The sequence below is a fragment of the Ranitomeya variabilis genome, chromosome 2 (genome assembly GCF_051348905.1).
Source record: "Ranitomeya variabilis isolate aRanVar5 chromosome 2, aRanVar5.hap1, whole genome shotgun sequence".
NCBI classification, from domain to species: domain Eukaryota; kingdom Metazoa; phylum Chordata; class Amphibia; order Anura; family Dendrobatidae; genus Ranitomeya; species Ranitomeya variabilis.
The window spans coordinates 359,816,636-359,839,437 of record NC_135233.1 but is presented as its reverse complement, the minus strand read 5'-3'; the positions used below and the strand labels follow the sequence as shown (position 1 = coordinate 359,839,437).

The window sequence follows — 22,802 nt, the reverse complement described above, 5'->3', positions numbered from 1 at the left end:
GTAGTTGCGATGTGAACGTCACGCGTCGCAATCGTACGCTACCCTTCACACCGCCATAGTCCTACGACTCCGAGCGTGACGTATTACCAGCATGGGCGTGCTAAAACGTCACGCCCAATCAGGAGACAGGTATGCGGAAGCCCAACCCACGTAGTCGCATTACGAGCTCGTATGACCGCCGTCACATACTACGATTTCGACCGCCACAGCGAGACATTTACGACGAAAGAAAGTTCTGCTCTTTCTTTCACATCGTACGATGCTGGGCTGCGTCGCAAATCGTAACGCCATGTCACACTTTGCAACCTCGGAACGAGGACGGATAAACGTCACAAATCGAACGCTCGTTCAGACTTTGATTGCACAGTGTGAAGGGGCCCTTAGTCATGCAGCTGCAGGGACACAAACATAATCTACAAGCACGACCAATATACTCGGAGAACACCCTAGCATGCTCAGAAAACTCGAGTAACGAGCACACTCATCACTACTTCCCAGTGGATTAGATTTTTGCAGAATTTATTCTTAGTCAATTTTCCAAGCTAAAGATAACTAAATCTGACAAAATTCAAACTTCTATATAGTCAGTTATCTCTATCCATGGGTCTGTGTACGCTTAGATGGTTTCTTGTTTAGTGTCCTGTCCCTGCAACTGCACTAAATATTTTATCTAAGCCATTTTCCTGTGCTAGACTTTTCTACGGAGGTGCATACATAACTAAAAAGAAATTTTCCACAACAACCTAATGAAACGGCTAAAAAGTAACACTTTGTACTGTAGTTGATGTAGTTGGTGAAGCTATTTGTTTGCATCAATGTCAATTTCTAAAACAAAATCCATTCTGAATATTTTCATCCCTCCAGGAATTACTTTCACAAGTAACATGGACAGATGGAGAGACCTTCGTAAATTTTCTCTTTCCACATTGCGAGATTTCGGCATGGGAAAAACTAAAGTGGAGGATCTGATTCAGGAAGAAGCTCTGTTTCTTGTGACGGAATTCAAGAAAGCAAAAGGTTGTTACAGGCGATAGCAAGATTATCAAAAATCTAATTTTTAAATAAAAATCATACTATAAAAAAAACATTTATACACATAAAGATACACATCATGAACAGTGAGTAAAATGAGTACGTCTTTGTAGATTACCACAAAAGCATTTATCGTCCAGGCTTTGTTAGTAAAAGTATTTGTATTGGCGAAAAGATACACTGAGACACATTTGTTGGGTTGTTTAGTGCTGACATCTTTAACTATTATGATTTGTATCAAAATCAAAAGGGAGGATGAACTTCTTTCTTCTCTTTTGTATAGTGTCCTATTCTAGATTTGGAGAGCAGTAAATGACAGTACTCAAAGAGTTAATGAACGAACCCAACCTAATTTCCCATTTATTTTGTTGTAAAGTCCTGAATCAAGAGCAAGTCCTAATGATTTGAACTAAAAGCATAAAAGATCCCAATTTTGTTGTTAACTCAGATTATTTCCCCCAATCTGGACTTCTCTTTAGACATTCTAATGAAGCTTTAGGAGGCACATGCCAAATCTATTGATTGTTTAAAGTCAATGTGCCGTTAGAAAATGTCCAATTGTTTAAATTGGGTTTCTGTGTTAAATATATAGATATATGTATATATAAAATTTTGTCTACATTTTTACTATATTACAATCTAAATTAAGAATATAAGTTCGAAATCTTGCAATTTTCACAGTCCTCTGATGCTTTTTAGACTAAGGGCGCAGTCAAATGGTCATACAAATCGGACTGAGATTGGAATGCAGTGCATGGGTTAGCCACCGGCAGATTCATGTATTTCTATGCAGCTGTGGCACTCGAGTCAGGAGAGCCACCGGCCAGTCTGCGCATCGCTGTCCAATCTCAGTCCATTTTATATGGCAGATATGTGCACGCGCTCTAACAAACCGGAAGCCCAGTATGTGGCGTCCGGAAACACGTGGCCCTGTATGCCGGTGGAGACATGTGCGCGTCATCGCCGGTGAACACTAGATATAAGGCATAAGATGAAGGTACGCTAGCGATTGCTCATTTGAACTGAACACATGCCATAATCCCCTGATGAGTCTATACAGGATGAAACGCGTTGGGAGGCATTCTCTAATAAATATGACCTGAAAGAAAATATGCGGATTTACTTGAAAGCCGCAAGAAAGTTCGATTTAACTCAACCTGCATGAGACTGGGAAAGTAACCAAGAAATGGCAGATGAGTATAAAATGATTTGATTTATACATAAATCCCATATAACAGCTGACGTGGACATATACCCCAAAGAGTTTCTGTGTGGGAAATGGTATAGTTGTATTCTAGCTGTATTTATGGGAATTCTGGTGTTTAAGGATTTATATTTTTAGTGTCTTGCATTTCTTTATATGAAGCATATCGTTGAAAAAATACTGCCACCATTACGGAGATCATACGGACTGTGAAAACTACACCCCAAATATTGGGGTTATATAAGAGTCATTTCCCAATCTTTGTATATTTTGGATAGTGTGTAGTTTCTTTTGTGGTAATGGACCACCACCATCTGGGAGTATTTTGGGTCAGCCTGATCAACTATCTATGGGTAGGATACCTGTGGGCTAGTACAGTAAACCCTTGACGAGTATTGTACTTTCGTATTGATCTAACTATATAGAGACCAGAATTGGTTCTGTATGCGAGATTGGGGCAGTGTAAGCATTTTATTGGCTATTGTTTTGTGTTTCATTGTTGTCTGCACCAGCACTTTGTCTGCACTATATGTTTGCACTTTTTAAAGCTTATTTTAAAAGTTACGTTTTATATATCTTGATTCTCCAAGAACCTGCTAGTATCTACAGATACAATAAACAGAAATGGATCTATCCTGTGTATTGAAGCATCTAATGAGTGTGTTCAAAATTCATTGAGAAGGGAGAGGGAATGGGGTAGTTGTTACATTTCCTTAGTGTGAATGATGGATCCTTTGCTATATCTTGTAAATAGAGATGTTAGCTTTCATTATATTGCTGTATGTGATGATAATGAGACTGCTGAAAAGTCTTCTGTTCAGACCAGGAAGTATAAGTCAAGTATAAAGCCGATCCGCTGCCGATCCGCTGCGGATCCGCGGCCGATCCGCTGCGGATCCGCGGCCGATCCGCTCTGTGTGCACATGCCATAACCCTACCCCTAACCCTACCCCTAACCCTACCCCTAACCCTACCCCTAGTTCTAACCCTAGTTCTAACCCTAACCCTAGTGGAAAAAGAAAAAAAAATATTTTCTTTATTTTATTATTGCCCCTACCTATGGGGGTGATAAAGGGGGGGGTTATTTATTATTTTTTTATTTTGATCGCTGTGGTAGAACCTATCACAGCGATCAAAATGTACTTGTAACGAATCTGCCAGCTTGCAGATTCGGCGGGCGCACTGAGCATGCGCCCGCCATCTTGGAAGATGGCGGCGCCCAGGGAGAAGACGGACCGACTTCGGGAGGATCGGTAAGTATGAGGGGGTGGTGGGGGGGTGGATCGGAGCACAGGGGGGGGGATCGGAGGACGGGGGGAGCGGACAGGAGCACGGGGGTGCGGACAGGAGCACGGGGGAGCGAACAGGGGGACGGAGGGGGGTACCGGACAGAACGGAGGACTGGGGAGGAGATCGGGGGCGGTGGGGGGGGCCAGAACATGATTTCCAGCCATGGCAGATGCTATTGCAGCATCGGCCATGGCTGGATTGCAATATTTCACCATTTTCATAGGTGAAATATTGCAAATTGCTCTGATTGGCTGTTGCACTTTCAACAGCCAATCAGAGCGATCGTAGCCACGTGGGGGCAAAGCCACCCCCCCCTAGGCTGAAGTACAACTCCCCCTCTCCCTGCAGATCGGGTAAAATAGGAATTAACCCTTTCACCCGATCTGCAGGGATGCGATCATTCCATGACGCCGCATAGGCGTCATGGGTCGGGAAGGGGTTAAAGAAGCAAAAGAAGACTGGTAAGATTACAAGAAAAGTTTGGACTATCTACAGTATTAATAAATTAGCTTTGTAGCGGATCATGCTAAGTAAATAAGACAGATTACTTAACTTCTTGGAGACATGGCCAATTTTTCATTTTTTTGATTTCTGTTTTTAACTTCTTTCTTTATAAGAGTCATAACTTTTATTTTCTTAAATCAACAACAGCCATACGAGTCTTGTTTTATTTGAACAAGTTGTAGTTTTGAACTAAAGTATTCATTTTATCATATAGTTTACTGAAAATGTGAAAAAAATTAAGTGGGACAGAATTGAAGAACAAAACACATCAAGTTCATCATTGTTTTTTTCAGTCTTGTAGTTACGACATTCGCCTTGCGGTAAAAAATACTCAATTACTGTTTCCATAGATTAGTATTCAGTACGTTTTTGGAGATATACAGTGCCTACAAGTAGTATTCAACCCCCTGCAGATTTATCAGGTTTACACATTTGGAATTAACTTGGCATTGTGACATTTGGACTGTAGATCAGCCTGGAAGTGTGAAATGCACTGCAGCAAAAAAGAATGTTATTTCTTTGTTTATTTTTTTTTTTAAATTGGGAAAAGTTTTTTCAGAGGGTCATTTATTATTCAACCCCTCAACCCACCAGAATTCTGTTTGGTTCCACTAAAGTATTAAGAAGTAGTTCAGGCACAAAGAACAATGAGCTTCACATGTTTGGATTAATTATCTCTTTTTCCAGCCTTTTCTGACTATTTAAGACCCTCCCCAAACTTGTGAACAGCACTCATACATGGTCAACATGGGGAAGACAAAGGAGCATTCCAAGGCCATCAGAGACAAGATCGTGGAGGGTCACAAGGCTGGCAAGGGGTACAAAACCCTTTCCAAGGAGTTGGGCCTACCTGTCTCCACTGTTGGGAGCATCATCCGGAAGTGGAAGGCTTATGGAACTACTGTTAGCCTTCCACGGCCTGGACAGCCTTAGAAAGTTTCCTCCCGTGCCGAGGCCAGGCTTGTCCGAAGAGTCAAGGCTAACCCAAGGACAACAAGGAAGGAGCTCCGGGAAGATCTCATGGCAGTGGGGACATTGGTTTCAGTCAATACCATAAGTAACGTACTCCACCGCAATGGTCTCCGTTCCAGACGAGCCCGTAAGGTACCTTTACTTTCAAAGCGTCATGTCAAGGCTCGTCTACAGTTTGCTTATGATCACTTGGAGGACTCTGAGACTGACTGGTTCAAGGTTCTCTGGTCTGATGAGACCAAGATCGAGATCTTTGGTGCCAACCACACACGTGACGTTTGGAGACTGGATGGCACTGCATACGACCCCAAGAATATTATCCCTACAGTCAAGCATGGTGGTGGCAGCATCATGCTGTGGGGCTGTTTCGCAGCCAAGGGGCCTGGCCATCTGGTCCGCATCCATGGGAAGATGGATAGCACGGCCTACCTGGAGATTTTGGCCAAGAACCTCCGCTCCTCCACAAAGGATCTTAAGATGGGTCATCATTTCATCTTCCAACAAGACAACGACCCAAAGCACACAGCCAAGAAAACCAAGGCCTGGTTCAAGAGGCAAAAAATCAAGGTGTTGCAGTAGCCTAGTCAGTCTCCTGACCTTAACCCAATTGAAAACTTGTGGAAGGAGCTCAAGATTAAAGTCCACATGAGACACCCAAAGAACCTAGATAACTTGGAGAAGATCTGCATGGAGGAGTGGGCCAAGATAACTCCAGAGAACTGTGCCGGCCTGATCAGGTCTTATAAAAGACGATTATTAGCTGTAATTGCAAACAAAGGTTATTCCACAAAATATTAAACCTAGGGGTTGAATAATAATTGACCCACACTTTTATGTTTAAAATTTATAAAAATTTAACTGAGCAACAAAACTTTTTGGTTTGTAAGATTTATGCATCTGTTAATAAATCCTGCTCTTGTTTGAAGTTTGAAGGCTCTAACTTATTTGCATCTTATTAAACCTGCTAAATCTGCAGGGGTTGAATACTACTTGTAGGCACTGTACAGTAAAACAATATTTTTGCTTGTTTAACTACATTAAAAAACACAAAAAACTTGCAGAGATAAAATGTGGCTTCAATCCTTGCATTCTGAGACCCATAATATTTTTATTTTTTGGTCAACAGAGTTGTAGAGATGTTTTTATGGGATGAGCTTCAGTTTTTACTGATACTATTTTGGTGTCCAAATACTTTCTGAATGATCTATTTTTATTCCAATTTTTGGGGGAAATGACAACCCAAAAGAAATTATTTTTGATATTTCTTTTATTTCTCATTCACTATTTGGAAAAACTTATTTTAATATTTTGCTAGTTCACATGCCTTGAGAAACTTGAGATATTCACTACAAGTAGTTCTAAGGCTTTGGTATTTCATTATCTTAAAGGGAACCTGTCAGCACGATTGTGCACAGTAGCCTACAGACAGTGTCAGGTCGGAGCCGTTATGCTGATTAAAATTATAACTTAGTTGATGAAATCCGTCTTGTGGTTGTTGTTTAATCTTTATTTTTAGTTTTGAGTTAATGATATGCTTGTGCTTTGGGGATCTGCTTAGGTATTCATAATGCAGACTGTTGACAAGTCACTGATCTCTCACTGACCTGCCCCCTCGTTTACATAGTGCATATTATATATACATACTGAAAATAAACCCCTTCTCCGGGCAGGTGAAATATAATCACATATTTAGTGTCCTAGTATTAACTTTTCTTGAGCAAGTACAAAAAAACCCTTAATTTGAAAATGGCGCCCGCAGCTCCTGCTCTGTAGCAGCAATCAATGTATATAGGTGATCCGATAGCTGTTATTGCGCAGGTGCCAGAAGTGCCATCTTGCTGAAGAAAAAAAAAAATTCCTCTTCCAAGATGGCGATGCCCACACCTGCGCAGTAGCAGTTCACAGAGATCGCCGAGAGCACAATAGCAGCTATCGGATTTCTATACTCACCGATAGCTGCTACTGCGCAGGTGCGGCGGGTGCCATTTTCAAATTGATTTTTTTTTGTACTTGCTCAATAACATCAAGAACAGTTATTACTAGGACATTAACCATGTGATTATGCTGCAGCACAGGGACCACGGCCGGCACCTGCCTGCAGAAGGTTTTTTCTTCTTCAGTATGTACAGATATTCATTGTGCAAACTAGGGGGTGGATCAGTGAGGGATCAGTGACCTGTCAGCAGTCTGCATTATGAATACCTAAGCAGAGCACCACATAAATTACCCCCTTCCATGCCCGCCCCGGAGCACGAGCATATCATTAACTAAAAACTGAAAATTAAGATTACACAAGAACCACAAGACGGATTTCATCACCAGATATCATTGTAATCAGTATAACGGCTCCGACCAACACTGTCTGTAGGTTACTGTGCACAATCCTGCTGACATGAGCCCCTTTAAGGGGCTAGGATAAACAGACTTACCAACTGTAAGCTGGTAGCTGCTTGGACACACACAGACACAGAGTTTGCTATCAAAACAAAGTAAAGTTTATTCTCCTTCATAAACTTTCTAGCTCCAAAAACTGATAAACAGCTTTTTCAGCACAAATGAAAACAAAACAGTCCTTTTTTTGGGTACAGCAAGACAGCAAGACAAATTACACGGTCTCACCAACTTGCTGTCATAGGTACATCTCTGCCTCTAACATAGACTATCCACTATGAACAGTCTTTCCCCAACTCCAGCACAATACACCCTGCTGAGCTAACTAAGCTGCCTATTATTAGGCATGTACAACCTGGACTGGATTATGGGAGCCACCTTTCCCACCCAGGCTTTTTTAGTCACTCCTAAAACTCAGACGCAAAATCCAGTAAAAATAAAAACCATCTCAGTAACTCATTCTTATTGGTGCATTTTCTTCCCCGACTTAAATCACTGAGGCCAGCCACCTGAGTGACAAATATCTGTCTTCCAGGACCTTGCCTCCTGCTTTCTTATATGACAAAGAATGAACCTGAGTTTTTAGGTGACAACTTTTTAAATTAATATGTAACTCTTTGAACCTTTTTTGAAATATAACACGGATTATCAGCCACAACTTCTGCGTCAATACTCAAAGCACAGCCAACCAAAACCCTATTCTTAACTGATGAGAAAGGATATCCAATGTTGTGTTCTCTTTTGAAGGGTCAGACATTGACCAATAGGATAGCCATCTATCTGTGTCAAAAGTAAGACCATTTTCTTCCTTCTTGAGGTGCAATCTTTTCTTACTTTATACCCTTCTGATTGAAACTTTTTCAATACTTTTTGTGATATCTCATACCAAAATCTTGATTCGACAAACATTTTATAGAATTTCTGCCCGTGCTTGGGCTCTACATGCCATCATTTGGTGGCAAATTTTGGTCTGTTTGTGGATCTACTGGTGATGTTGTTAGCTTGAGGCACTTTGCTGATTTTGACTTTTTGAACAATGCATTGTCGTTCTCTCCTTTCCTTAGAAGTTTGCAAAGGTCTGTATCCCTATATAGTATTTTGGAACATTTGGGTGGCAGAAATGTATCTAAACATCTAAGTTGTTAATGAATTTCATTCTTTTTTCTCTAGAGTCATTCATAGAACCTCGCCACTACTTAAGTAAAGCGGCCTGCAACGTTATTTTTGCCATTGTGTTTGGAAATCGTCATGATTATGAGGATGCAGAGCTCCTGAATGTTATGTCATTGATGTATGCCACACTCTCAATTGCTAGTTCGGAATGGGGACAGGTGAGAACTAAGGAAGAATTGATAAATTAGAGAAAAGCAGAGGTTTTTTTACTCATTGAAATTTTTTTACTGTTTAGCATTTTGACAAATAGAAAAAAATTGTGAAACAGAGTCTGAGTAATAGAGGTCACGGTCATTTTCATAATATAGCTGCAGAATGGGGCAGGGCTTGCAAAAATTAGCAGTAATAGGCCCTTCTTCACACATCCACTTCAAAATTATTATGAGCATGACTAGTTACTTTGTACTTGCATCGAACCAGCAAAAGCACAGACACAGATGCACTTTGCGCAAGCCACCACTGCTAGGCAAGTCCTTAAAGGCCAGGATATTCTTCACCCACTCCAGAAGGGGAGGAGGGCTTTACAGATCCCTTCCCAGACTGCTGTCGCAGGATACCTGGTGTCTGGTGACACGGAAGATGTAGAGTCAGGTAAAAAGAGTAAAACCAAAGCTAGCAGCATAAAATCTAATAAAAAAACAAATGGAAACCCTGGGACAATAGACAAAAAGAATAATCCATAATGACTTTTAGCAACTACTGAGAAGCAGCCAGAACCCAACCAGGAAACACTCACCGTACCACTACAAGGGAACTCAATAAACAGCACTGGACTGAATTGGTAGCAGGCCTTACATAGCCAGCCCAAATCTACATATAACAATCCACTCCCTGCTCACCTGTACAGCAGGATGCATACATTTCCACCATTGGCTAACACTGGGCAAGGCATCACTCACCACTTCCACACATGAGGCACCGCCGTGTGTAGTCGCACCACCGAAGTGCATGATAGCTCTGCACCCAGCGTGGCAGAGCAGTCTGAAAACTGGAGTAGGATGATTGTGTCCATGGCAGGTATTCCTAACAACAAAAAGTATGCATGAACCAGTCCGTTTTTACTATCTTTGTAGATTTCTGTTGGTCATTCGTGTATGTGTGTACCATCATTGTGAAATCTATGCAGATCCCTATGTCATTTATATATTGGCTGTGTGACACATACAGGAATAAAATGCATTCAATAAATTACTGCTTTTTATGTGTTAAAGATGTGAAAAGATAATAGATAGTAAGTAGATGATAGATATCCTTCAGATATATAATTTGTTTCTTGCATGTGTAACTTATTGTACATGTCGTAAGCAAATAAATAAATAAGTGAATAAAAGGACGTGGGGTCCCCCCATTTTTATTAACCAGCAATGGTAAAGCAGGCAGCTGAGAACTGATATTATCAGGCTCAGAAAATCCATTGTTATTGGGCCTTTCCCAGTTTAGAAATACCAGCCCACAGCGGCTACAGAAGTGAAGCATCACATGAGATGCTCCAAATCTGGCACTTCTCCTTCGTTCTTCCCGATTTCCTTGGTAATGGGATTTCGAGTTGATGTTAGCTGTGATCCGTACAAAAGCACACCTGACATCAATCCATGGTGCTATTAATGGAGATGTGTCTATCAGACAACCCCATTTGTAACCCAGTAATAAAAAAAAATCATAAAAAAATTACATTTATTGAAATAAACACTCCCGAAACTTTTTCTTGTTCAATACTTTATTAAAAAGAAATAAAATCTCATGAAGCTCTAATGTAGTCCAGCGAATCTGACCTGGTCCAGCAAATTTGTCGATTGCCAACTCATCACGGCATCAGGAAGAGCCAAGGCAAATTGCCAGAATTGTAGCATCTAATGTGATGCTCCACATCTGGGGTGTCTGCGGGGTGCTATATTTAGGCTGAGAAAAGCCCAATAACTAGGGACCTTCCCAGACTGAGAATAGCAGCTCTCAGCTGCCTGCTTAACCTTTGCTAGTTACCAAAAATGGGGTGGACCCCACATATTTTTTTGTATTTATTTGTTTATTCATTAGGTTAATACATTACAGTAAGCCACACACTCAAGGCACTAATTATATATCTCACAGATATCTGTTATCTTTGCACATCTTAAATACATTGAAAACAGTAATTTCTTGAATGCATTTCATTCTGGTATTTGTCACAAAGATGATATCTGGGTGCTGCACGTATTTACACAGACGCATTGACTTATATTGGCCCTCGTCATCCATGTTGCCATAGAAAAAAAAATGGACATTTCTCCATGTGGATCACATGGACACACCTTAGGATTTAATAGGTATGTGAAGAACGCCTTAGTGATGTTTTGAGGTGGAAAGGAGGCAGGGTAAGAGGGTACTGCTTGCTTGACTGGTTTCACAATGCTTCGGCAAATTATCTGTTGCTCTATTATAAATCATTTGATGTTAACAGTCTATAATTATGATTAATACTATTATGTAGATCATTTTTTTTAATTTCAGTTGTACGAAATGTTTCCCTGGATCATGAGTTATATCCCTGGGAGACATCACAAAATATTTTCAAGTATGAAAAAACTTATCAAGTATGTGGAAAAAAGAGTTGACATGAACAAAAAAAATTTGGATGAGAGTAATCCTCGGAGTTATGTGGATGCTTTTCTCATTAAAACAGAAAAGGTAAATACAAAAGAAATTCTGTACAGAACGCTTCCATTGTGTCACTGAAAAAACATAAGTGTTTATATCAGGAACTTGCCTTATAAAAGTATGTATTTAGTTCCAGTGCATTAATATCAAACATAAGACCCCCTACCCTTACCCTTAATTAATTTGATATCCAGACTTTCTAAATAGATGTAGAGAACCCTATAATAATATCGACCCTCAATCAAAACTAATATTATACTTTAAAATACCTGCAATGTCCATATTCTGGCCCTTTTCACATACCCAACTACTGTTCTTTCTTGATGAAATTTACAAAACTGCTTTTGTTCTTCACTTTTTGTACTATATCAATGTTAGCCCTCAGTCCATATAACAAATAAATATTCTTTCCTACTTACATATTGAACCAACCGATTTTGTACTGAATAATCTCAATGAGCCATGGCAACTAGTAGAGTTGTTACCCATACGGTACAACGGCGGCCCTGTGTGGAAGCCAGTGACTGCATTTAATTTTTACCAGCAATATTAGTTATTGATAATTTTTACAAACATTTGTCAAGTTACTCTGTCTTATCAGTGGAGGAAAATGAAAAGAGTAGGCAATATGCCTCCCATTTTCTTTCTGTATTTTGCCAGTATATTTGATTTTCATCATTGAATCCTAAGGATTACCGTCTGCTTCAGCGTACTAGAGTACAGAAGGTCTGACCATGGCTGCCCACCATCAGTCAGGCTGCTTTAGTTGTCAAAACCCCAATCACACTTTAGCAAAGCCAAGTAGGACTGACTTAATTCCTAGCACTGCATGTCTAAATTAGATGCACCTGACAAGCTTTGACTAAGAACCAGAGCATGCGTTCATCTGGAAGTTGTCAGTTTGCTGGGAGTTGAACAGAATTGAGTGTGTGGAAGCTTATGAGTGATCAGGCAAAATATTAACTGTAACTAGAAGAGAGACAGGCCAGAGCTTCTTATTAAATGGAGGCAGCACGGGTCAGCTAGAAAAGCTGAGCAGTCTGTGTGTTGGAGCTGCATAGTAAGTAACATGTGGAAGCTGCAGCCGGTTCAGTGTAAACTGTGCATGGAATTAAACAATTTTGTTTAGTGCTGGAAGCTGCTGGAGCTCAGTCTGAAGATGATAGAGAGACTGGTAGGACCGTATCTCTTCTGTGTGTAAAGTTTGCTTTGGGAGAAAGGACTAATCTGTTCGGGTGAACCCAAACTGACATATATGTATGCCTGCTGAATTACTTTTTTATTTGCTGTTATACCTTTGTGTCCAGAAGAGGCTATTTTGGTTTTCAGTCACTTGAAGTTTTATGAAAACAAAAACTTCTCATTCTTGTACCAAACGCTGCCTAATAATAACAATTTTGATTTATATAACACCAACATATTCCGCAGTACTTTACAATTAAGCGGGGACATGTACAGACAATAAATTCAATACAAGTTAAGACAATTTAAACAGTGACATTAGGAGTGAGGTCCCTGCTCGCAAGCTTACAATCTACAAGGAAATGGGGGGGACACAATAGGTGAAAAGTGCTCGTTATTTCAGGTCTGGCAATTATAATAAATAGGGATTTTCATATAAAGCTGCATGATCCGGTCTGTTATGATCCCTAGTGGCTGAGGATCACAAATAGACCAGCAAGTGATTAAACTAAGGACGAGCTCTAGGGAGATGGTAACTGGACTGATCGCAAATCTGATCCTATCCAACACAACTAGAGGTAGCCGGTGAACGTGCCTAAAAAATTCCTAGACGTCTCGAGCCAGCCTGAGGAACTAGCTACCCCTAAAGAGAAAGAAAGACCTCGCTTGCCTCCAGAGAAATAATCTCCAAAGATATAGAAGCCCCCAACAAATATTAACAGTGAAGTAAGAAGAAGGCACATACACAGGGATGAAATCAGATTCAGCAAAAAGAGGCCCACTAGTACTAGAAAGCAGAAAATAGAGCAGGGGTCTATGCGATAAATAAAAAACCCTTACAAAATATCCATCCTGAGATTTCAAGAACCCTCACACCAACTAACGGTGTGTGGGGAGAAACTCATCCCACTAGAGCAACCAGCAAGCAAGGGCATTACATTTTAGCAAGCTGGAACAGAAAACATGATAAACACTGCTGATCAAAAAATGAGCAAACAAAACTTAGCTTGTCCTGGATGGACTGGGAGCAAGGTAGTCAGAAGCAATCTGAGTAGCACTGATTACGTCGACAGCCGGCAACAAGTGGAAGTAAAACAGAGCTATATAGGAACCTCCCAGAGGATAACGAACCAGCTGATAGCCAGAGACCAGCAGGATAACAGAAAAAGCCACCAGGGGGAGCCCAAAGCAAAAGTCACACCATACCACCAGTGACCACAAGAGGGAGCCTGAACACAGAGTTCACAACACCGGTCATCAGCCCGTGTGTGTAAGTGCAATAGTCAAGTATCAAGTGCAGTTATCATGTGCATGGAGGGTGTGGAGACAGATGGATAGTAGGGTGCAGATTCAGATGCAGATAATATTTGTAAGGAGGGAATAGGGCAAAGTTAGTTTACTGAGTAGTTGATGTGGTAGGCTTGTTTGAAGAGATGGGTTTTCAAAGCGCGCTTGAATAGATCGGGGCTAGGTATCAGCCTGATTGTCTGGGGAAGTGCATTCCAGAGAGCTGGCGCTGCACCAGAGAAGTTTTGGAGACGGAGGTACCTAATGCCTAGCTGAGAGTGTGAATCCCTACACATTGTAAAAGCTGAATATGATACAGTTCTGAAACATTGGACTACTTTTAGCAAAAAATTATCTGGTAAGGGAATGGCTCGCTGACAGAAGAGTAAATGTAGCCATTAATTAATGGGGTTGCCCAGGCTTTGGGTACACGTCTGTAGTTACTCTGTGACTGCGGACTTGTGAGTCCTCACATCATGCAGTATGCACCCTGTCAGGTTTGTCCGGAGGCCTGGAACAGGCTGGCGTCTGAGCACAAGTAAGCGATTTGTATATATACAGTCACATACCCAATAGTCGTGCATTTATACACTTTTATTGAGTGAGGAAGGACACTTCTAGTTGAAATGGGGCCAGAAGTATGCAAATCGCATACTTGTGCTCACATGACTGCCCATTGCCACCACCGACACCGGAGAATCCTTACAGTGTGCTGTAAAAATTCACAAGTATGCAGTCACATACAGTGACTACAGACTTGTACCCCAAGTATGGACAATCCCTTTTAATTAATAGGTCCTCACGCAGGATTGCCTCTTGGCCCCCTCACTGCTTTTCCCTATCAGTCGTGCAGCTTTATAATTACACATCTCAGTGCTTGGGAATGTTATTCTCATCTTTGAGTCCCAATGACTTTGTCCCTTAAAATTAACTACTTGGCTGAAAAAGTCCTTCTACGCCGAAATGGGAATCCAATTTTAATGAAAGGATAATGATAATTTCAATATGATAAATTGGCTACAGTAATATACACATGTAAATATGTTTGTTCTTTTGTTTACAGGAAAAGAATAATCCCAAAACTGAATTCCAGATTACCAATTTAGTGTACAGTACTTTACAGATTTTCTTTGCTGGGGTAGAGTCTATCAGTACAGCCCTGAACTATTCTTTACTTCTTCTTATGAAATACCCAGATGTCCTTGGTAGGTAAAGATCTTTTTAACCTTATCATTTTATGTACCGAGCCTAGAAGATGACCTATAGTGTAAATAAGGTTTTTGTGTTAAATGTATTTTTTAACCAATTTAGCATTTTTTTCTGCAGATAATGATCTATTCTAAAAGACATTGCTTAAAAAAATAAAAAGAACACTAAAATACCACATCCTAGATATGACTGAATGGAATAATCCAGTTGCAAATCTTTATTCATTAAATAGTAGAATGCATTGAGAACAATAAACATAAAAATGATCAATGTAAATCACAATTAATATCCCATGAAGGTACCTCTGTCTAGCACATGGAGGTCTGTGCAACCCTCTAAAGAAATTCCTTCCCACACCATTACTGACCCACTGCCAAACTGGTCATGCTGGAGTATATTGTGGGCAGCAAAATGTTCTCTATGGCGCCTCCAGACTGTGTCACCTCTGTTGTGCTCAGTGTGAACCTGCTTTCATCTGTGAACAGCACAGAGCGCCAAAGCCGAATTTGTCAAACTTGGTGTTCTCTAGCAGATACCAATCACCCTGTACGGTCTTGGGCTGTAAGCACAATTTATTGTGGAACTTCTTCTGAATATGCCGATACTCCATAAGTGGTGGAAAACGCACAACAAGCTGGAATCATTAGCGGGCACCATGTCGCATTTGAAGAGCTTCTGATTTGCCTAAACAGTGGGTTTTCCACAAGTGACCCCATTTTGGAAATTAGACCCCTCAAGGAATTTATCCAAATGTGTGATGAGCACCTTGAACCCCTAGGTGCTTCACAGAATTTTATAACATTGAGCCAAGATAATGAAGAAACATACTACTCTCAGTGACCCAGCGTCGCTTGCGCAGAAGCAGGATGAAAACACTGATCATAGAAGGGCAGAGAAGGTATCCAGAATAGTGTGAGTGCAGGTGGCAGGCACGGGATTATGGTGCCCCAACTGAACGTCACAGGGAAGTTTTTACATGTATATGAGGGGGGTGGTATTATAATTCAGTTAGGACTCAGAGATTTCTTCCAGGCACCACAGGCCCAGAGTTAATGGGGTAATTGCTACATGGGAAGCCATTCCTAAAAGTTTATTAAAAGAGATTGTACCTTTGTACCTTTGGCATTGTATCCTTAATTCCCCGCTTACTCCGGTTTTCGTCGAATGTGCCTTGGGGTATGAGGTTCAGAGGGTTGTGCACTGTCGTAGGCTCCAAAATTCTCTCCAATACCTCATCTACTGGAGGGGATACAGACCAAAATAGAGATACTGGGTCCCAGTTCAAGATGTGAAGGCCGATCGGTTAGTCAGGGCCTTACATCTAAAATTTCCTGGGAAGCCTGAGGATCTGGTGGTTCCCCTCTAAGAGGGGGAACTGTCACAGTTCCAACCGTCAGTGTGTTTGGAATGCATTTACTGATAGCTCAGCATTCCAATCTGGTACAGGAGCGTGCTGAAGCTGTCAATGTGTTGATTGACAACTTGGCAAACAAATCTGAGACTGGGAGATGCTGTCTTCAGAAAAAAGGGGTCACAGCGCTCCATCCAGGTGAAGTATATACAAAAGAGTTTATTATGCCATCAAAGCAAGCTCCTCCTATGGAGGCTATTGAAGCATGGCAAAAGTAAAAAAAAAAAAAGTAAAAAATGTGAAAAAAATAAAAAAAATATAAAAGTTTAAATCACCCCCCTTCGCCCCATTCAAAATAAATCCATAAAGAAAAAATCAAACCTACACATATTTGGTATCACCGCATTCAGAATCGCCCGATCTATCAATAAAAAAAAGCATTAACCTGATCGCTATACAGCGTAGCGAGAAAAAAATTCAAAATACCAGAATTACGTTTTTTTGGTCATCGCGACATTGCATTAAAATGCAATAACGGGCGATCAAAAGAACATATCTGCACCAAAATGGTATCATTAAAAATGCCAGCTTGGCATGCAAAAAATAAGCCCTCAACCGACCCCAGATCATGAAAAATGGAGACGCTACGAGTATCGGAAAATGGCGCAATTTTTTTTTTTTTTAGCAAAGTTTGGAATTTTTTTTCACCACTTAGATAAAAAATAACCTAGTCATGTTAGGTGTCTATGAACTTGTACTGACCAGTAGAATCATAATGGCAGGTCAGTTTTAGCATTTAGTGAACTTAGCAAAAAAGCCAAACAAAAAACAAGTGTGGGACTGCACTTTTTTGCAATTTCACCGCACTTGGAATTTTTTTCCTGTTTTCTAGTACACGACATGGTAAAACCAATAATGTTTTTCAAAAGTACAACTCATCCCGCAAAAAATAAGCCCTCACATGGCCAAATTGACAGAAAAATAAAAAAGTTATGGCTTTGGGAAGAAGGGGAGCGAAAAACAAACACGGAAAAAACGGAAAATCCCACGGTCATGAAGGGGTTAAAATATGTTGATCATTGCACTATGCGAATGTTCATGTTAATTACTGATATTTGCTTTTAGAAACTGTATCTAAAAATATGATTATTTCAAATGTTTTTCATAATTTTATATTTGTATTAAAAAAAAGCAATTTTTCACTTTCATTTTACCCTTAATATACTGTACAAAGTATATATTCACTGACACTGAATCAGCTGCACATGCGGTATATCCGCCCCTGCAATTGATTTGTTCTGAAATCTACACCAGGTAGTATTATCTTTTGTTGGATATTTGGCACCCATTAGACTATAGTCATACCTAGATGTTTTGTATAAGCCATTTATTTATATAGAGTAATCCAAACCTTAATAGCTAGGTATTTTTCCTCAAGCAATGGCAACCTTGGTCTTCTTTTCTACAACTCCAGGATTGTTTGACCACCTTTCCTTCTTAATAGATATCAATTCCTAAGGAATAGGATAAAAAATATAAAATGGAAATTTGGTAATGAAATAAAAAGTCTGGTTGTATCCCTACTTTTTACTACTGTATGTATAATTTGTTATTTCTTTTCTAATTAATATTAGCCAAAGTCCAAAAGGAGATTGACCAGGTGATTGGCAATGACCGATGCCCCAAGTTTCAAGACCGAAGCCAGATGCCGTTCACTGATGCGGTTATACATGAAATACTACGATTCACAGATTTACTTCCCTTCGGTTTGCCACGGAAAACAACAAGAGACATTAAATACAGAGGGTACTCCATTCCTAAGGTGGGTATCCCAAATAGTCAACTATTTACATTTTTTATCTATTTTAGCGCAAATGAAAAGAGTTTTGGTAGACAGTTATGAGATTTCCTTCATAAGCTATACTCTCTGTATTTCCAGAACACCAATGTATATATCATGTTGTCCTCGGTTCTGAAAGACCCTACGCACTTTGCGTACCCAAATGAATTCAACCCCCAAAATTTCCTGAATGAAAAAGGTGAATTTAAAAAGAATGACGCCTTCATCCCTTTTGCTACAGGTATGTTTACATCCATTATTAACATCTTGTAGTGTAAAATAAAATTAAAGAGGTTTTCTAGAGTCTGTTACCATTATAACTTACAGTTCCTTATAAAATGTTTTGATGATAAGAATCTGAAAACCCAGAAAGAGCTATTTTTCGTTAAAATTTTTCGTTAAAGGGAACCTGTCACCAGGAAAAAACACTATTGACCTGTAGATATCTGGGTAATCTGCAGGTTAATAGCGTTAGTAATCTGCACTTAGCCAAATGCTGCCTGGAGAAAATGAACTTTATTCTCGCTGGTAGCGCTCTGATTTCAGTCATGGGGCGGAGCTGGTTTAGTCACCGCTCTGACAATGCAGATCGGCCATTGTAACCGCTCCCCCTGTCATGACTGACACTGGCTCTGCATTGGGGCTGGCTGTCAGTCAAGGTCAGTCTATATTCTCAGAGCGGTGAACTGAACCAGCACTGGGGCCACCCCCGCGACTGAGACTGTAACGCTGCCGGGAGAATAAAGTCAATTTTCTCCCCTAAATGTTCGGTTAAGTGCGTGTACCAGGCAGATCAGTAACACTATTGACCTTAAAATTAACCAGAAATCTGTAGTTTAATAGCATTTTTCTGGTGGCAGGTTCCCTTTAAGGCTAAAAGTAGCAATAAGTGTGGCTTTTCGGATCCCCTCCCAAAATTGAGCTTGAAAATGAGTCTGATCCTAGAACAGATTTTTTTAAAAGAGGACCTTCCTCCAAATTTTTCATGTTGAGCTGGATACGTAAGATAATAGTCACTGAAGAGTAGAACAAAACTTTTTGAATTTTTGCCTCTCCACTTCAGAAATGTTAGCAATCAAAGTATTTGGCACCTAATAAGTTTACGTCCAAGTGGATGCTGTTATAGACATTTTACTAAGGGCTTGTGCTTCTTCTCCCTGTATGAGTTGCTATCTGATAACACCTACTTGGACTTAAAGGGAACCTGTCAGCAGGATTGTGCTGAGTAAGGCTAGTTTCAGACTTGCTTTCGGCAGGGCTGTGGATGGCAGCCTTCTTCCTGCATTTAGCCCCGCCCACTGCAGCTCCTGTTCCATCAGCTCCGCCTACATCTGCATGTGTCCTGCGTACCCTAACTTTAACATTGGGTACGCAGGCCATGCGGATGTATGCGGATGCCTCCGCATGCGTTGTTTTGACGCTGCGCTGACCTGCGTCGGACGCAACATGTTGCATTTTACTGCGGTCGGCGCAGCGTCAAAACGACACGTGCGGAGGCATCCGCATACATCCGCATGGCCTACGCACCCAATGTTAAAGATAGGGTACGCAGGATGCATGCAGACGTAGGCGGAGCTGAAGGAAGAGGCACAGCAGTGGGAGGGGCTTAAAGGAGGAAGAAGGCTGTCATCCGCAGCCCTGCCGAACGCTAGTGTGAAACCAACCTAACCTACAGATACTGTCAGGATAGTGCTTTTCATATTCATATAATATTGTTGGATAAACAAATGTATTTTTCTCCATCAAAATGGTCCCGCGATGGCGCATGCACTTTCTGATAGATGCTACTGCGGAAGCGTCGGCGCCATTTTGCTGCAGCCAAATTGTTTTTCCTCTAGAAAAATGTTGTGGGTGGTGGCACATGCACAGTAGCATCTATCGATTTCCAATAGATGCTACTGTGCAAGCGCCTCTGCCATTTTGCTGGAGAAAAACAGATTTGGCTGCAGCAAAATGGCGCCGGTGGCAGCGCTTGAGCAGTAGCATCTATGGGAAAGCAATAGATGCTATTGCGCATGTTTCGCTGCCGGTGTCATTTTGCTGGAGAAAAAAAAAATTGGTTGCAGGAAAATGGCGCTGGCGGCGGGGCTTGTGTAGCTTGTATTGGAAAGTGATAGATGCTACAAGTGAATTATATTTTTTTGTACCAAAAAATATTATATGCATTATGCGATAGATGCTGCTGCACTGGTGCCGCCATTTTGCTGTATGTAAATTTTTATTTCTAACCCAACAATAGTTTGCGCAGTTTGTAAAATAGGGGGAAGTTCACTGAAGTGTCCTATCACAAGAATATAAGGATGCATATGTAAGCGAGCACCCCATAAAGCCCCAAACACAGGCCGAAAATCTCATTAACTGAAAATTACAAATACAAATTAAGCAACAACCACAAGATTGATTTCATCACCCCAAGTATCAGTATAAGGGTCCCTTTCCACTTGCGAGAGAAAAAACGGTCCGCAATCTGGACCGAAAAAACGGATGTAACGTATTCGATTGTCATGCGAGTGTCATGCGAGTGCAATGCGAGTGCAATGCGATTTTTAATCGCATCATCCGTTTTTTGTAATCGCATCATTCGTATGACATCCGTATTACTGTCCGATTTGTACGCACTGGTGTCCTTTGAAAAGCCGGCAAATCAGTGCTGTGTACAGTAAAAGCACACTGACAGGTTAGAATAGAGTAGATATATACACATAGAATAGGTATATATACATATATATATGTCAGTGAGACACCTATATATGTATATTTATATTGAATGCAGCGCTAGATAGCATTAAAGCCGCTAATTCAATTGCCGGCTTTTCATTTCTCCTTCCCATACCCGACAGGATATGAGGCATGATTACATACAGTAAACCATCTCATATCCCCCTTTTTTTTTGCATATTCCACACTACTAATGTTAGTAGTGTGTATGTGCAAAATTTGGCCGCTGTAGCTGCTAAAATAAAGGGTTAAATGGCGGAAAAAATTGACGTGGGCTCCCGCGCAATTTTCTCCGCCAGAGCGGTAAAGCCAGTGACTGAGGGCAGATATTAATAGCCTAGAGAGGGTCCATGGTTATTGGCCCCCCCCTGGCTAAAAACATCTGCCCCCAGCCACCCCAGAAAAGGCACATCTGGAAGATGCGCCAATTCTGGCACTTGGCCACTCTCTTCCCGCTCCCATGTAGCGGTGGGATATGGGGTAATGAAGGGTTAATGTCACCTTGCTATTGTAAGGTGACATTAAGCCAGATTAATAATGGAGAGGCGTCAATTATGACACCTATCCATTATTAATCCAATTGTATGAAAGGGTTAAAAAAACACACACACATGATTAAAAAGTATTTTAATGAAATAAACACACCGGTTGTTTTAATATTTTATTGCTCTCTCAATCCATGTGAAGACCCTCGCTTGGAAAAATAATAAACCAACAATATAAATACCTTCAGATGACCTGTCACGTCCCACGAGGTAATCCATCTGAAGGGGTTAAAATATTTTACAAGCAGGAGCCCTGCTAATGCAGCTGTGCTCGTGCTTGTAAGCCCGGGGAATGAAGGAAATGTAGGTCAATGACCTATAGTTACCTTCAGTCGCGGTGATGCGCCCCCTGCTGGCTGTCCTCATGAACAACAGCCTGGGAACTTTTTCCCATGCTCGAGGTCATATGAGGACAACCAGCAGGGGGCGCATCACCGCGACTTTAACCCCTTCAGATGGATTACCTCGTGGGACGTGACAGGTCATCTGAAGGTATGTATATTGTTGGTTTATTATTTTTCCAAGCGAGGGTCTTCACATGGATTGAGAGAGCAATAAAATATTAAAACAACCGGTGTGTTTATTTCATTAAAATACTTTTTAATAATGTGTGTGTGTTTTGTTAACCCTTTCATACAATTGGATTAATAATGGATAGGTGTCATAATTGACGCCTCTCCATTAATAATCTGGCTTAATGTCACCTTACAATAGCAAAGTGGCATTAACCCTTCATTACCCCATATCCCACCACTACACGGGAGTGGGAAGAGAGTGGCCAAGTGCCAGAATTGGCGCATCTTCCAGATGTGCCTTTTCTGGGGTGGCTGGGGGCAGATGTTTTTAGCCACGGGGGGGCCAATAACCATGGACCCTCTCCTGCCTATTAATATCTGCCCTCAGTCACTGGCTTTACTACTCTGGCGGAGAAAATTGCGCGGGAGCCCACGCCAATTTTTTCCGCGATTTAACCCTTAAATTTAATAGCTACTGGGCCGAAATTTTGCACATACACACTACTAACATTAGTAGTGTGGAATATGCAAAAAAAAGGGGGATATGAGATGGTTTACTGTATGTAAACCATGTCTCATATCCTGTCGGGTATGGGAAGGAGAAATGAAAAGCCCGCAATTGAATTAGCGGCTTTAATGCTATCTTGTGCTGCATTAAATATAAATATACATATATAGGTGTCTCACTGACATATATATATGTATATATCTACTCTATTCTAACCTGTCAGTGTGATTTTACTGTACACCGCGCTGTATTACCTGCTTTTCAAAGGACACCGGTGCGTAAAAAACGGACAGAACTCGCATGGTGCGAGTGCTGTGAGATTTTTTTCTCGCACCCATTGACTTGCATTGGCGAGTCTCGTCCGAGAATCGCAGCAATACGCAGCATGCTGCGATTTTTTTCTCAGCCGATCCTGATTTTTCTCAGTCCGATTTCGACTGAGAAAAA

At 40.9% G+C, this 22,802-nt stretch overlaps 1 protein-coding gene across 1 annotated transcript in view; it reads left to right on the top strand.

Annotated features, from left to right (window-relative positions):
* Nucleotides 1-22,802, top strand: part of LOC143805919 (cytochrome P450 2G1-like) — a 49,161-nt gene that overhangs the window by 5,764 nt on the left and 20,595 nt on the right. The window contains exons 3-8 of the mRNA XM_077285678.1: nt 865-1,017; nt 8,564-8,724; nt 11,054-11,230; nt 14,733-14,874; nt 17,864-18,051; nt 18,169-18,310. Of these exons, the coding sequence (XP_077141793.1) occupies nt 865-1,017; nt 8,564-8,724; nt 11,054-11,230; nt 14,733-14,874; nt 17,864-18,051; nt 18,169-18,310 (963 nt within the window). The remainder of the gene's footprint in view (nt 1-864; nt 1,018-8,563; nt 8,725-11,053; nt 11,231-14,732; nt 14,875-17,863; nt 18,052-18,168; nt 18,311-22,802) is intronic.